Source organism: Chaetodon auriga, chromosome 20 (assembly GCF_051107435.1).
Source record: "Chaetodon auriga isolate fChaAug3 chromosome 20, fChaAug3.hap1, whole genome shotgun sequence".
Classification (NCBI taxonomy): domain Eukaryota; kingdom Metazoa; phylum Chordata; class Actinopteri; order Chaetodontiformes; family Chaetodontidae; genus Chaetodon; species Chaetodon auriga.
Genome location: NC_135093.1, coordinates 15,613,452 through 15,627,071, shown reverse-complemented (window position 1 = coordinate 15,627,071; position 13,620 = coordinate 15,613,452). Strand labels below are relative to the sequence as shown.

The following is a 13,620-nucleotide window of genomic DNA, read 5'->3' as shown; positions in this document are numbered from 1 at the left end:
CTGCTCACAGAGCCCCTGTTACAAAAATATACCTTCTAAACACCTTCCGCACAAGCCGAAAACTGCATGTAGAGCTATGCAAAAAGTGTGTTATATACTATCCCCCGCACACTTTATTTTTACCCAGAAGCCTCTCGGTTTTACAGTCTCCAAGTTCCCTCAGCCTAAAAAAACAATGACTTTTTCATAAATGTGCAGCACCTGGTCCCTGTCCAGAGCTTTTACATAAAGCATATCTCCTTCTGTTCACAGACGCACCAAAATGTCTCTTAGAAAGCCCCCCTAGTGAGTAAACAAGATGGAACCTGCAGTGCTGGAGCCGTGTTTCAAATTGAGAGCTAGCACAATATGACAGCTCCTTTAATGCTGCTCTTAGACATTCATTATCATTAAGATGTTGGTTTCCATACCTGCTTAAGTAAGCATTTATCCCCAAGCTGTTAGGTCGCCTTCAGCGCTCTCTCTCTCTCTCTCTGACTCTCTCTCCCATTGCGGGCGAATTTGCAACCCAGCTTTGCATCAGCAGTTACAAAAGGAAGGCACTTTTTATACTTTTCTTGATGCTCATCCAAGAAATTGATGTACGGGATGCATCTGGGTCTCTGGGAGAGGGAGAGAAAGGCTGCGTGTGCCTTTGTATGCGTGCCTGAACCTGTGTTTGTGTGCATGTGCGTGCGCGTGTGTGCGTGTGTTTGCATTTCTTCAATTCCATCCTGCTTCCCAAAGACTATTACTCTAACTTTTCATCCATATCCAGTTGACAGAATAAAGACATTTCATTAAGGCTATCTCTGCGCCTGGGCCTGTTTAATGAAATGCATACCTCTACAGCCAGCAACATTGGTCTTTGTATATGTGTGTGTGTGTGTGCGCATGCATATGTGTTCTTAGATGTCTATGCATATCTCACTTGGTGGAGTTTGGTTGCCTTTCTTTTTATACCTGTGGTATTGTGTGGGATAAATTTTCCTGGCTTGGGTGCGGCTTTAACCTCTTTGAGTGCGTCTGCATATGTCCGTAATATACGTTTTGATGCTAGCATTCTCCGCGCTGCTCTCTATAATGAAAAACTATGTCTCTCCAGGCTTTAAATTTCTAACTACATGACTAACTATGAGATACTGGGCCGTGGAAGTAATTAATGTAGGGCTTAATTGTCCAGCGAGCGTCTCCTCAGACCTCGGATCCCACCTTCACCACAACCCTGAACTGTAATAAGCCCACAGGGACGACCCAGCGTGCACCTCTCACCCGGCCAAGGCAGCTGCATAATTAGTCTGCAAACACGGCCTCACACACCCACGCAGAAGACAGAGCTTGTGGCTGCAGTAAGGCAAGATTTTTTTTTATGTGGAAAACATTCATTCTATCAGACCGAATAATGACATGTGACTGGAGTGGACAGCAGCGTCCCATTCTGCCTCTTCATGGATGTACATTCTTACTATTTAACCAACTGCAGTTCAGATGGAAGGTGCAGTTATTGACAGGGAAAATAGAGATTATGACTAACTTACACACAGTATCAACTAGATTCCAAAAAAGTATGGACACTGTGTGTCATTTGATTGGTTCATCACATGCCTGTGTTTTAGGCCAATGAATATCCACATGTAGTCACCTGACAAACGCCGATCACTTTGGATATAAGGAGGAAGTTCACTCATGAATCATGATGTCATCCACAGCAACAGGGACCACCCCGCCCCTTCTCTTGGCTCATGAATTCTGTTTCATGCTTACTTAAAGTTGATCTCAGCAGCTTTTAAGGAGGACGACTCGTGGGAAGATCACATCCTTGATATAAATGAAGCACAAGACAATACAAAAAGAAAAATATAGATAATAATCATAATAATAATGATAAATAAGCCATTGGTATTGGTACTATCTCAGGTTATTGAGATTGAGAACATCATCATTTAGTAATATCATGATATATAATTACATATAGAATATTAGAAAACATGAATGTAGAGCATTCACAATGAATTCACAAAGACACTGTAATGGGCCGTTAACTGTATTCTCCTGTGCATACACTCGGTACTGTTTGAGAGAGATGACAAATCGATGCAGTGAACTGGAAGAAGCTGGAAAGAATGTAATTGTTTAAGTTGGCCACTCAACTGCTGTGAATACTATCCACTGTCTTTTTGTGCTAAATTAGCCCAAACCATGTGAAATCCTATTTGATGAGGCCCTTTGATAAAAGAAAAAAAAATGTGTGATGAAGACCAGCCATGAAACAGAGGCCTCCCACCCTCAGTTGCCCTTTTCACTTGCACATTACACATCTACTCTGTCCGACATCTGCAAAAGGCCACACCATATATCCCTGTCCACTTTTACAGCTTGCCAATAAGACATGAAAGAGGCTCTAACGCTCGCCAGCAGCCTAAGTGAAATATAGGAGTATCACTGCTATAGGAGGGTGTGTGTAGATTATTGACAGAGCTGCTTGTGCCTCTGTCAGCAGTGAGTGATGTCCCTTGCCGCTGTAGCTGCGTTCAGGAATCTATCAACGGCTAATAATTATGTGTACATTTACGACAAGGGGCCCGGGTTTAATGGATCGATTCGCTCACACTCCAATTCCCATTCTGCACATGGATTTCCTGTCATTTTCATGAAGGATTTTGCATCAGAAGAGCTCTCTCTCTCTCTCTCTCTCTTTCTCTCTCTCCCCTTAAACCTTCTTCCCAAACTGCTCCCTAATGCTACCTTAAAAAAACCACTGAGCCCATCTTTCATGCTTTTCTGTTCTGTCTTGCTGTTTTTCCTCCTATAGACAGATTGTGATAGGAGTGCTGTAATTTCTAGAAGCAGATATCTGCATATGAGTGCAGAATCTGTAGGCGAGGGACAATGTTTTGGTATCGGAAGATTTATGGTTTCCACTTGTAGTCTGTGCGTAGTCCGAGTAATGTTGACATCTGAGTGGGTTTTAGTTGCATGCGGGTAAAGAGTACGTGTGGAGCACAAAACTCATTGGCCAAAATGCACTGTTGGAAGTTTGACAGTCAAATTACTAATCAGACGGCGAGTAATGACTGGAGCATGGACAAGCAAGTATTGTCCTGTATATCAGTTATCTGGATGTGTGTGCTGGCTCCTCCAGAGGCCCACAGAACTGTGCCTAGGTTCTTGTCAGACGATAGCTGATGGGTTACGAGATAGGGAATCCTGGGATTGAACTGAATGGCACTTCTTGGCTTTAGTATTATGTGCTTACACAGGAGCTACAGTAAAAGGAGTAGGAAGTAAGGATTGTATGTACCCTTGTACAAAATGGTTTGTGGATCATTACCAATACCAAATTTAAAGCTATTCTGCCTCTACATGCTGGTTCCTCACTGCCCCTCCGATGCCCAGCCCCCCTCTCACTCCTCTCCTCTCCTCCTCACTCAATGAATTAAGTTTTTTTTTTTTTTTTTTTTTTTAAAAAAACCAAAGTTGGTGATCATTGGAACAGTGGAAAGACTAATCAAGATGACTTTGGTGAGTTTTGTTTTGTTTTCTGTCCAGTCTGAAGTGTGTTTTATGCTGATCTGTCAGTGGCTTTGAGTAGAGTGATATAATGGCTCCTTCTGGTTAAATAAAAAGGATCTTATTCTTTAACAAAAAGGTCGACCTCTGTTTGGATGCTTTCCATAATGTTGTCGGAGAGTTAGAATAACAATCTGAGCCTGTCAGTGGCAAAAACAAGCATTTTAGTGGACATACACTGCTGGTGGGCAATTCCCCCAAAAGATAAGATTGCAGTCTGTTTCCTGACTGCCGGCTGCATCGCTCATGCTCAGTACTGGACCAATTTCAAAAATTGTTGTGCCCATTAGTCACTTAGACACAAAAACATGAAAAAACGGGTTCCAGGTTGAAAAATACAGAAGTTTCCCTTTAAGAAATTGGCCTTTTCACACTATTATATAGTGTGTCAGCTGTATCTGCCACTGGTATGTTACACAGACTTCACCAGAACCTCCAGGGACCGCTTCTGCATCTCGGTCAAATATTGCAGTTGACTGGTCAGGGCTTTTGTGAGCATCAGAGCTGGAGAGGCCAGCCTGCCACAGTTCATCAATCTCCTTTACAAACGGCAGAAACAGAGAAAGACTCTTGTTAGTGACCAGCGACCACGCATCTAGTCCCATGCTGCCACAACTGCCGCTACTGCTGCTGCTGCCGGACTGGCAGACAAAGCTGCCATCACACTCTGCTGACATAAATAAAGGAAACAACTTGCCTCCTGTTGTGTGAGGACTCAAAGTCAGCATAATGTCTAACATTGCACTTGAGGTCGGGTTTAGAGGCATATAAAGCTGCAGTATTTACTGTTTTACTCTAGTGTAGTGCAGGTCAACATATTTCTTTTCTAATTTGTGATAAAGTCAAAGTATTGACAGTTCACAGAAAGCAAGGCTTTTTATTGCAGTGCGACTCAGTGTTGTGTGACTAAGGTCTTACAGTATGCCATAACTTATGTCTGTAGCACAGTCACCACTCTGAGTCTATAGTGGACAGTGAAGGAGTGAGATCTGGATGGATAGTTCAAAGTATTTTGGAAAATACCTGTAGCTGCAGTTACCATAAAGTGGCATTATTTTGATTGTAATGTTGTATCAAGGTACTGCCTTCATCCTGCTGGACATGTTTGGATAAAAAAAACAGAGAAGTTACAGGTTAGTCTTAATAAGAAATGAAAGGCCTCAGCTGTTACTCTAGCTGCTTACTTACTGTACTGGAGTATGTTGAGCCCAGCGTTGTGACCTTATTACAAGGTCAAGGATTAAGGATTAGCTGGAGCATAGCTCCAAGCATTATGTTTTCCATCCATCCATTCCATTTCACTGTCATGAACATGATATCTCAGGGACACCTTCAGGGAATTTTATTCAAATTTGGCATTTGACTTACCGGTGAACATCAAAGGTCAAGGTCACTTAAACCTAACAAAACACATTTTTGGCCATCAGGAATTTGTACCGTAATTATGACACAGTTTCATATGATGAAAGGTCAAAGGTCAACTTGACTGTGACATCATAATGCTCTGCAGAAACTCTTTCTTGGCCATTATTCAGCAGCATAACAGAAGAGCAGATTGTCACTACATTTCACATTTGGTCACATGCTGAATTAGTGACACTAATCTTATCTTCATTGCTTTAAGTCACTTCAGTGTTCATTCTGATTTGTTACAACTTAGGTTGTATTTTTGTATCATTCCCTTTAAGAGCTGTGGTTTAACCCTGCTCGTCTGTGCAGTGCTGAATATTTTCTTTTGTGCCACTGCACACTGTACAGATGTCTCTCTAAGATCCTCATGTACAGTATATAACACAGTCAGGACCTGAACTCTGCTCCCAAAAGCCAGTATTTTCTTTGGGTAATGCCGATGGAGCAGGAGGACTAAATCTTAAAGGGCTATACGTACACTCATAGAATGTGGAGTTACAGTGTGTAACTAGCATTCTATTTCCTTTAGGCAAGTGGATTAACATACACAGTTCAAAATCCTGTTAACATGAACCATAAGAAGACAGGGGGACACCTGCTGTGCCACAGATGACACCATGTCAGCCCTGTGTGAAAAAAAGTGGGCAGAGTGATATTACACCCCATCTATACAGTACTGCCACCACAGAAGGGTGCAACATTGATTACGTACCGTTATAGTCCATATGCAGCCCACTGATCTGAGATGACGGGATTAGAAGCACACCTTTTGGCATGTGCGTAAAAGTGCCCAATAGCACATGACAGCACATCATCTGCCGTCTAGTATGTGGGAGGACCCTGACATATTGTGCAGATAGAAACAGAGAAGGACACAGAGAAGTCCAAGATGCACTTGGACTCTGCAGAGGCTCTACTCCAGCTGCACTGTAGGCCCGTGTGATGGTGTCACATGCCTTATGCGTGCCGTCTGTAATGAATGAACAGCTGCTGTGTCTGCCTGATGTTTGCTGTGCATAAAACATACTGAGACAAAGTGCGCACTGGGCAGAGTCGGTGACACGCTTCTTCAGCCTCATTTCTCTGTGAGGCACAGAGAAGAAACACCTCGAGGGAAATCATTCTGGACCAAAAGGAGTTTGTTACACTTTAATCATAGATGGAGCCTAACTGTTATCAACGAACATCTGAAAATTGGTTAACATGAGAGACAGAGGAAGTGGGATCTGAGCTGCTCCCCACATACTAGCGCCGAAAGTCAGACCATCTACCCCCGTAACACACTGTAGTGGAAGGGGCTCTCGGGCTGTTCAGAGGCCAGGCCCACAGCCGTTGGCCTATCACCAGAAGGTGGAGGATCAATCTGTCCAGCTGTGACAGTGCGTTTCTGCGCCATGGGAGCTGCCACAGTTTCCCTGCCAGCAGCTGCACCATGGCTGGGAACCAAGATGCGCCTGTGTGTTCTGGTGCCACCAAAATGACAGCTAGACTCTCCTCCTGGGTAAAGGAATCAATGGAACTGAGGGAAACACGTAAAGGGAAGCTCTGTGCTGTGGCTGGTGAGAGAAGGCATCCACTCCCAGTGGAGAGCTGTCTCGTGCATTAATGGAGAACCACAGTGCGCATTGTGCATTATTTTGTGAGGCGAACAGATCCACCTTCACCTTCCCAAAGCTGTCCTTACCATCCGAATGAGTCTGGGACTCAGTTTCTACTCATTGTGGGAAGGACCTCCATGCAATATCAAGTCCGCAGTGCAGTTGTGTACCTCCAGAATGTATGTTGCTGTGGAGGATGTGTGTGACCACAGCAGGAGGCCTCTGTAGCCGCACTGAGTGCACGCTGCCCCGCCGGTTGATATATGCCACCACTGTCATGCTGTCTGTCCTTACTACAACATGCCTGTTTGTCAGCTGTAAATCAAAGTGTTTTAACACTTTCAGTACCATGGACAGCTCCTGACAGTTAATGTGTCGGGACAGAGGCTCCATCATGAACACCATGTTTTATCTGAACAGCAATGTACTGCTTTGTAGAGCCTATCTATAAGCACCACACGCATACTCTATGGCTGCAAGTCATATAGGACTTGTTGACTTGCTGAGGCTCTGAATTCACACTGTATCATGTCTATTTCCCTCTGATTCATCGTGAATTTGCATATTTTCAAATTATCTTGGCTTTTGTTGAAAATCTCAGTGGAATTTGCATAGCACAATTCCAATGACTCATCTCTGTGTAATACTGTGTCCCTAAATGGAAAATGCTGCTTTAGGCTCCAGCAGATATTGTAGCAAAAAACGGCCTCTTTCCAGAGTTGACGCTTGATAAGCCACTGCTTCCCACCCTGTTGAAGGAATTGAAATCTTGGTCCCGGTGGCCAAGTCTTACATAATAAAATGACTAGCTAGATGCCTATCACGCCCACAGTGCTGACATTCTCTCACTGTGCCATCCTGTCCTCTCAGTCTTATAGTACATGTGTTAACTGATTATAAGCTGATTCCACTTCTCTCCCTTCTGTAATATCTCCTCTATTCCGACTGAGAGTTTGACCAAATTGCTAAGAGTCACTGCAGATTGGACATCAAGCCACCAAGCTTCATGATTCTCACCTTGGCCTGCTGCAGTATGAGACCAGAAATCCATGCTGGTCTACCCTCAAAGTGGGTGGTATGGGGGGATGGGAGCCTATAATGTTCTAAATGAAAGAACTTGTAGTGTGATCTTCCTAAAAATTAACAAGGGTTTGATCATTCTTCACATCTGTCGCTTGTGAGTATCTCAACTTCATGGAAGAACAGTACTAAATTTCTGGAATACCCCTTTAACTTAAACCCATTGGAATATGTCAGCTTGATCTGATTGTACGTCAACATTTATGAAAAACATACATGAGGTAGTGATGTAAAGTAACTAAGTATATTAACTTAAGTTCTGTCCTTACGTACAGTTATGTTATACATATTCTTCGTTACATGTCTGAGGCATGTCTCAGAAGTCAAATCAATGCACTTCTTTTCAAAGCTCACTTGTTTTCATATACCTTTTCTTTATTTTACAGTTTAATAAGATGAGATCAGTGTTCTTCATCACATCTCTGTATATCTGGATCCTTTATTCCCTCTTTCTTACTCGTTAAAAAAAGAAGAACTTGTAAGTTTTATTTTGAAAGTTTGCTTTCTTTTACTGCATTAATGTGACCCTGCTCATCAAAAACAAAACTGTGTATGTTTACAAGGCAGTTAAAATTTGCTCCACCTCAACAAACTACAGGAGTAAAAACTGTCCCATCGATTCATCAATCATAACACTCCAGTAATATATATCTTAAAGGTGTAATTCCTCATAATGACTACTTTCACTTTTACTTTCAAGTATATTTTACTGGCAAATCATTTTGACTTCTGTGACGACTGCTATGGTATTTACTTACTTTCATGCATTCCAATATATTTTACTTCCTGCCATGGTTCAGTTTTTCCCATCAGTTTTACTCGTCACCTGTTCTCCATCATCCTCCTAGCTGTTCACTTGTTTGACTTTCCATTTTTTTATGACCTTGAGTTAAGTTGACTTTGGATTTTTGATCTGAGTCTTGTTGGGTTCTGGCCTTCACAACAGCATTAATCTGGGTGTATTGGTAATCAGGTCATATCTGTTTTCCATTTGAAAATATGCCTTGACGTATGATTTTTTGCCTTTGCTTTTACTGTCTTGTGTACAAAGGGTTCCCACACAAATCAGAGTGAACTGCTCTTGTTGGAACAGGTTGAGTGAAGGCTGAAGAATGGGGAAATGGTGATGGGAGTTGGGGTAGGGTTGGTTATCAACTAGAGTTTTCCTTTTTCTATTTATGTATTTTGTACAGTGCACACGTGTCTGCATGTATTGATTTATATTCATGCTACTCCCTTACAGAAGCATATAAAGAATAAGGAACCAAATCCTGTGAGAAATTCCTGTAAATTTTAGAATGTTAAAAAGATCCCAGCATTAAAAGAAATATAATTTAGGAGCTATCTGCAGGTTCAGTCCCAAAGTTTTGCTCCAAGCTATCAAAAGCCTGCATCAATTGAACCCTGTTAATTACATTTCTCCCACTGTGAGTCTGACAGGTCTGAATCCAAAAAAAATGCTCAGGCACAAACTGTGTGACCTCTTGGTGGAACGCGCTCCTATCTCGCCGGTGCAGACGCTCGCCCTTTTGAACACCCGCTCTATCTTTTGTGTTGCAGTGCCGTCGTTCTGGGGGTTGGTAAACTCGGCCTGGAACCTGTGCTCGGTGGGGAAGAGGCAGTCGCCAGTCAACATCGAGACCAGCCACATGATCTTTGACCCTTTCCTCACGCCCATAAAGCTGAACACAGGTGGACGCAAGGTAACGACACACAAATGCAAACACGCTCTTCTCCGCTGTTGGCTTGATGGATGCTTTGTTGACTCTGCTTTTGCTGCTAGTTGCATCTCTAAGACGCTGCACCACACTGCTCTAGTGTGAGTCACTACTACTGTTGGTTGTTGTTTCAGTGCTATTGTAGTTTGATAAGGTGTGTATCACTGATCGATGCTCCTCACTGCCATCTGTGTTGGCGGACAATGCAAGCTATTTGTCCAAGGAACACTCTCCTGGAGATAAAATACAGAACAATTCACCTATTCAGAGATGCACAATGCTTGTGTTCTGGTTCAAGAAAAGCCTAAGCATTATTTTAAGGGCTTTACAGATGAAATCCTGCAGCCTGACAGCGGATTACTCAAGCATATTGTTTATTATTTTCTCCTGTACAGTGGTGTACCAAGGACAGTGTGTATCAGAAATCTGTTCCATCCTTTGCCATATGACAGCAGCTAATTGGGAAGCCTTCACAGATGGGCTGCTTTGAAAAGTGCACAGTTGCATGGTGAGATTAATGTTATGATTAGTTTATGTTTACATGCCAGCACTGAGTACAGGGTTAGCCTTGGGCAATGATAGAGCATATAGGACGCATTGCAGTTTACCACCTATGGTACACTGTTACAGTAGATGTCTTCATCTAACAGATCCTAAAATAGACTCGCATTCTGTCCTTGGACCCATTTCTGATCTCATCTGGTCCTTGGGCCTTTTCTGATGAATCTTTAGTCATTTAGAATAAAATTGCAGATCTGTCTACACATAGATTTGTTAAGGCAACCCGTGATTAGAACAAGCACTCAGACATTTTCTCACTGGTATAATTTCTACTTGAAATGCAAAATTAAATTTAACAATTCCTCTTTTTGCAAGGGCTCCCCTGCTGCTCGATCAAGGACTCCACTTTGAGTGCAGCTACCCTGCAGTGTGTCCGGAGTAAGGGCATCACTCACAGCGGCACGATTTTATTGCTATTAGAATGAATCAGAGGGGAGCTGAGAGAGAAGCAGACAGTTGACTGTGTTATGTCGGCCTGCATCCCAAAAATGAAGGCATAATGCTCAATTTCAATGCTCTAGAAAGAAAAACAAAATGCAGATCCATGTATCTCCACACACTGATTTCTATACAGATGTGCACGGACCAAAGCACACATTGTAGCCTACACATGTAGTCACACATCTTCGTATTTACAGTGTTAGACCTAACTGAATGGTATGTAAAAAAAAAAAAAAGAAGATGCATCATGTTGTGATTATTATGTCAGATATTGCCATTGTGATATGAGTCACAATTTTAATGAAAATGGATTTTTGCATTTCATTTTCAAAAATACCAAAATGATGATTTTTGCTGTGGACTGACCCAAACAAGCATGTCCGCTTCCATCTGGAGGATACGGTTTGTATGGACGGGCATCTCTGTGGCCCCACAAAGCTTCTTTTACAGTGGGTGTGACACATTTTACCTTTATCAATAAATGCAGCTCCTGTGATTCAGATATTACACTTGGCCACATCACAGTTTCAATCATATTTTGATGAATTCTTCAGCCTGGCAATTACAATACAAGATAATACATTGCCTAATATTACCAAAACATCTACTCAAGTATGGGCATGTGAGCGTGTAGATTTGAAGACTTTGGAAAAAGGGGGAGCCAATCAGTTATTTTGAAAATGATGTAGGTTCAGTTGAATAAAAATAGACCAGGAACACATCCATAATGTCTCCATATGCCTTGGATTCAATCGTTTCATTCATTTATTTAGCTTTTTTCTTCAGCATCACCTTTTTGGCAAGCTTTAAGGACCACCAAGCACTCACAACACCCCTTATCACCCCCACAAACCAGTCCAACTTTCTCATTTATCTCAGAGAAAAGTTTCACAGTCCAAAAGCCATTTTGGACTCTTTCTTTCTCTCTTATCTCCCCCTCTCTTCCCTCCTCTTTCTCTGCAGTGGCCTAAATGTAATCTGTTGTGTCTCCATCTCTCTGAGCACCTGAGCTGTCAGCCGGCGAACACGAAGCTGGCTTCACCTTGTCAGTGCTGATTCATCCCCGCTCTGTCTCTGGCTGTTTGGCAGCCAGTCAGCCTTGGCCAAACACGCTACAGAGACCGGTAAAGAGCTTCTGCTTCGGCTCGCCACGGCTCAGCTCGCCACCTCGACACAGAGAGAGCTTAAGCCCACTTTCTGCCCAGGAGGAAAGCAAAGGGAAAGATTAACCCTCCCCCCCCCCCCCCCACTCTTACAGCACACACACACATGCACACACACACACACATGAAAACTGCACAGGGAAAATGAACTCCTCTTTTAATAGATTTTTGTGCAGCCCAGCATTGTGGCTAATGAATAGTTAAGGGAAATTTAATTGACCTCCAAAGAGAAATTTTAATTAATGACGAGCAGACATGCAAAGCTACAGTATGTGAGATGGATTGAGGGAATCATAGTTATCAAAAAGGCGCTATTAATTCAATATTTACCCTGCCATAGATGAGCTGCAATTACTTGAAGAGATTTTAATGAATTTAATCACTTTGGAGCCGGGGAGGTGAAAAAAGAAAACGATTTCCGAGTCCTCACTCTCCTCGTGAAGTGTTTCCTACACATTTATGAATAGTGCTTATGAAACAGGATTAGATGTCTTTTGTCTTTTTCTCCTGCTTTATTTTTCAAACTAGATGCAGAGGGAATCTATTAGCGCTGCGAAATCGACGGTGCTCCTCACATTCGGGGACACAGGGCTTCCTCCTGCTTTTGTTCTAGCGCTTTGAAGTCAGGTGTGTGCAAAGAAGCATTGTGAAGTACCGTTTGGTGTATTCCATAACAAGGGATATTTAGTAATGACATCTTGTTAAATGGAATTCTGACTTTGGCAAAAAGTTGTGCTTTTAAAGCTTTTAATCACCTTTTGGTTGCTAAATAAGCTCCAAAAGATTTGTGCTGATCTGTGACCCTTCTGAACACCAGGGGGGATTTCCTACCTCAGCTCCTGTCTCATTTCTTCTTCTACTGTTCGTGAAAAGCATCTTCCTGTAATCCTGATCAACCAGATGAGGAAATCTGACAAGCATGCAGGTTGGCGTGTGTGTTTGTGTGTGTGTGATGTAGCGTGTGTGTATGCTACTGACAGCCCTGAATCTGCCTAATTACAGGGAGTGTTAGGTAGAACAACAAACAGCAGGCTCTTGGATGGCAGCTGTACTTTCACTCTGGAGAGAATAACCACATTCTCAGGTTTGCCCAGCTGGCCAGCCGACCAATCAGATATCAGCCAGAGTGCCAGCCAACCAGTCACTAAAGCTCTTTCTGCACATGGCTTTAATGTCCTGTGTTTGAAAGCAGGTGTGTGTACCTGTGTGCGAAGCTGTCTGCAGGCCAGTGTAGGTCCTGATGCTAGCGTTGGGCCTTTTCCAGGTCAGCTTGCTGCAGATGTGTGCAGGTAGCTGACGGGATCCATACAGGTGTTCCAAGACCGTTAATATTTTTGGGCTGTAATTCACTGAAGTTTATGTGCACTGTAGCCTGTGTGCACTGGGGTTTTCACCAGTCGTAAGGTTTTGCAAAGTGGTGGCTAAAAATACCAGATACAACAGATACATTTAAGCACAGTTTAGCTTGTGGGATTACTGCTACTGTGAACAAGTACTTTAAACTTTGGGCTTGTGAGAGAAATCCGACAGGTTAGAGCAGCATGACTATTCCTTCAAAGAAACAATCTTAGAAGGAATAATCACTTTTAGGTTTAATTGGTCACAATCTGTAGATACAAATTGGTACAGCTATCGTCCCATAGTTTTTGCTTTTATGATGCCTAGAATGTTCATTTTATTGACGCTGCCACAGAGATGAAAGTTAAATTAGAGGTTTTGGCATTGAGGTCATAGTTAGTGATGGTGTTTTTCTGGACTGCATTATATTGAGGTGTTTCTGTTGTTCTGCCTCCCTCATGTATGCACATGGGAAGGACGAAACAAATAATTCAGTCCATTGCAACAACACCTCAATAATAACTCACATTACACATTTCCAACAGTGTCACCAAAAACTGCGTATCTCATGAGCTCCATCCACTTTTAACAGCAGAGTTACTGTATTGAGCTGCATTATTGCACTGGCATGCCCAATACAGTGGATACTGAGTGTACCTTTGTTTCAAGGTGTTAATTAATCAGAAAAGTCAGGAAACACTGCTAAATACCTCACAGACAGTGCTGAGCTGTCTGTACTGCAGATGGTGCTCTCCACAGGAC

At 42.6% G+C, this 13,620-nt stretch overlaps 1 protein-coding gene across 2 annotated transcripts in view; it reads left to right on the top strand.

Moving 5' to 3' along the window:
• Nucleotides 1–13,620, top strand: part of ca10a (carbonic anhydrase Xa) — a 208,847-nt gene that overhangs the window by 79,595 nt on the left and 115,632 nt on the right. For both annotated transcript variants that reach the window (XM_076760557.1, XM_076760558.1), the window contains one exon: nt 9,198–9,340. In XM_076760557.1, coding sequence (XP_076616672.1) covers nt 9,198–9,340 — 143 coding nt within the window. The remainder of the gene's footprint in view (nt 1–9,197; nt 9,341–13,620) is intronic.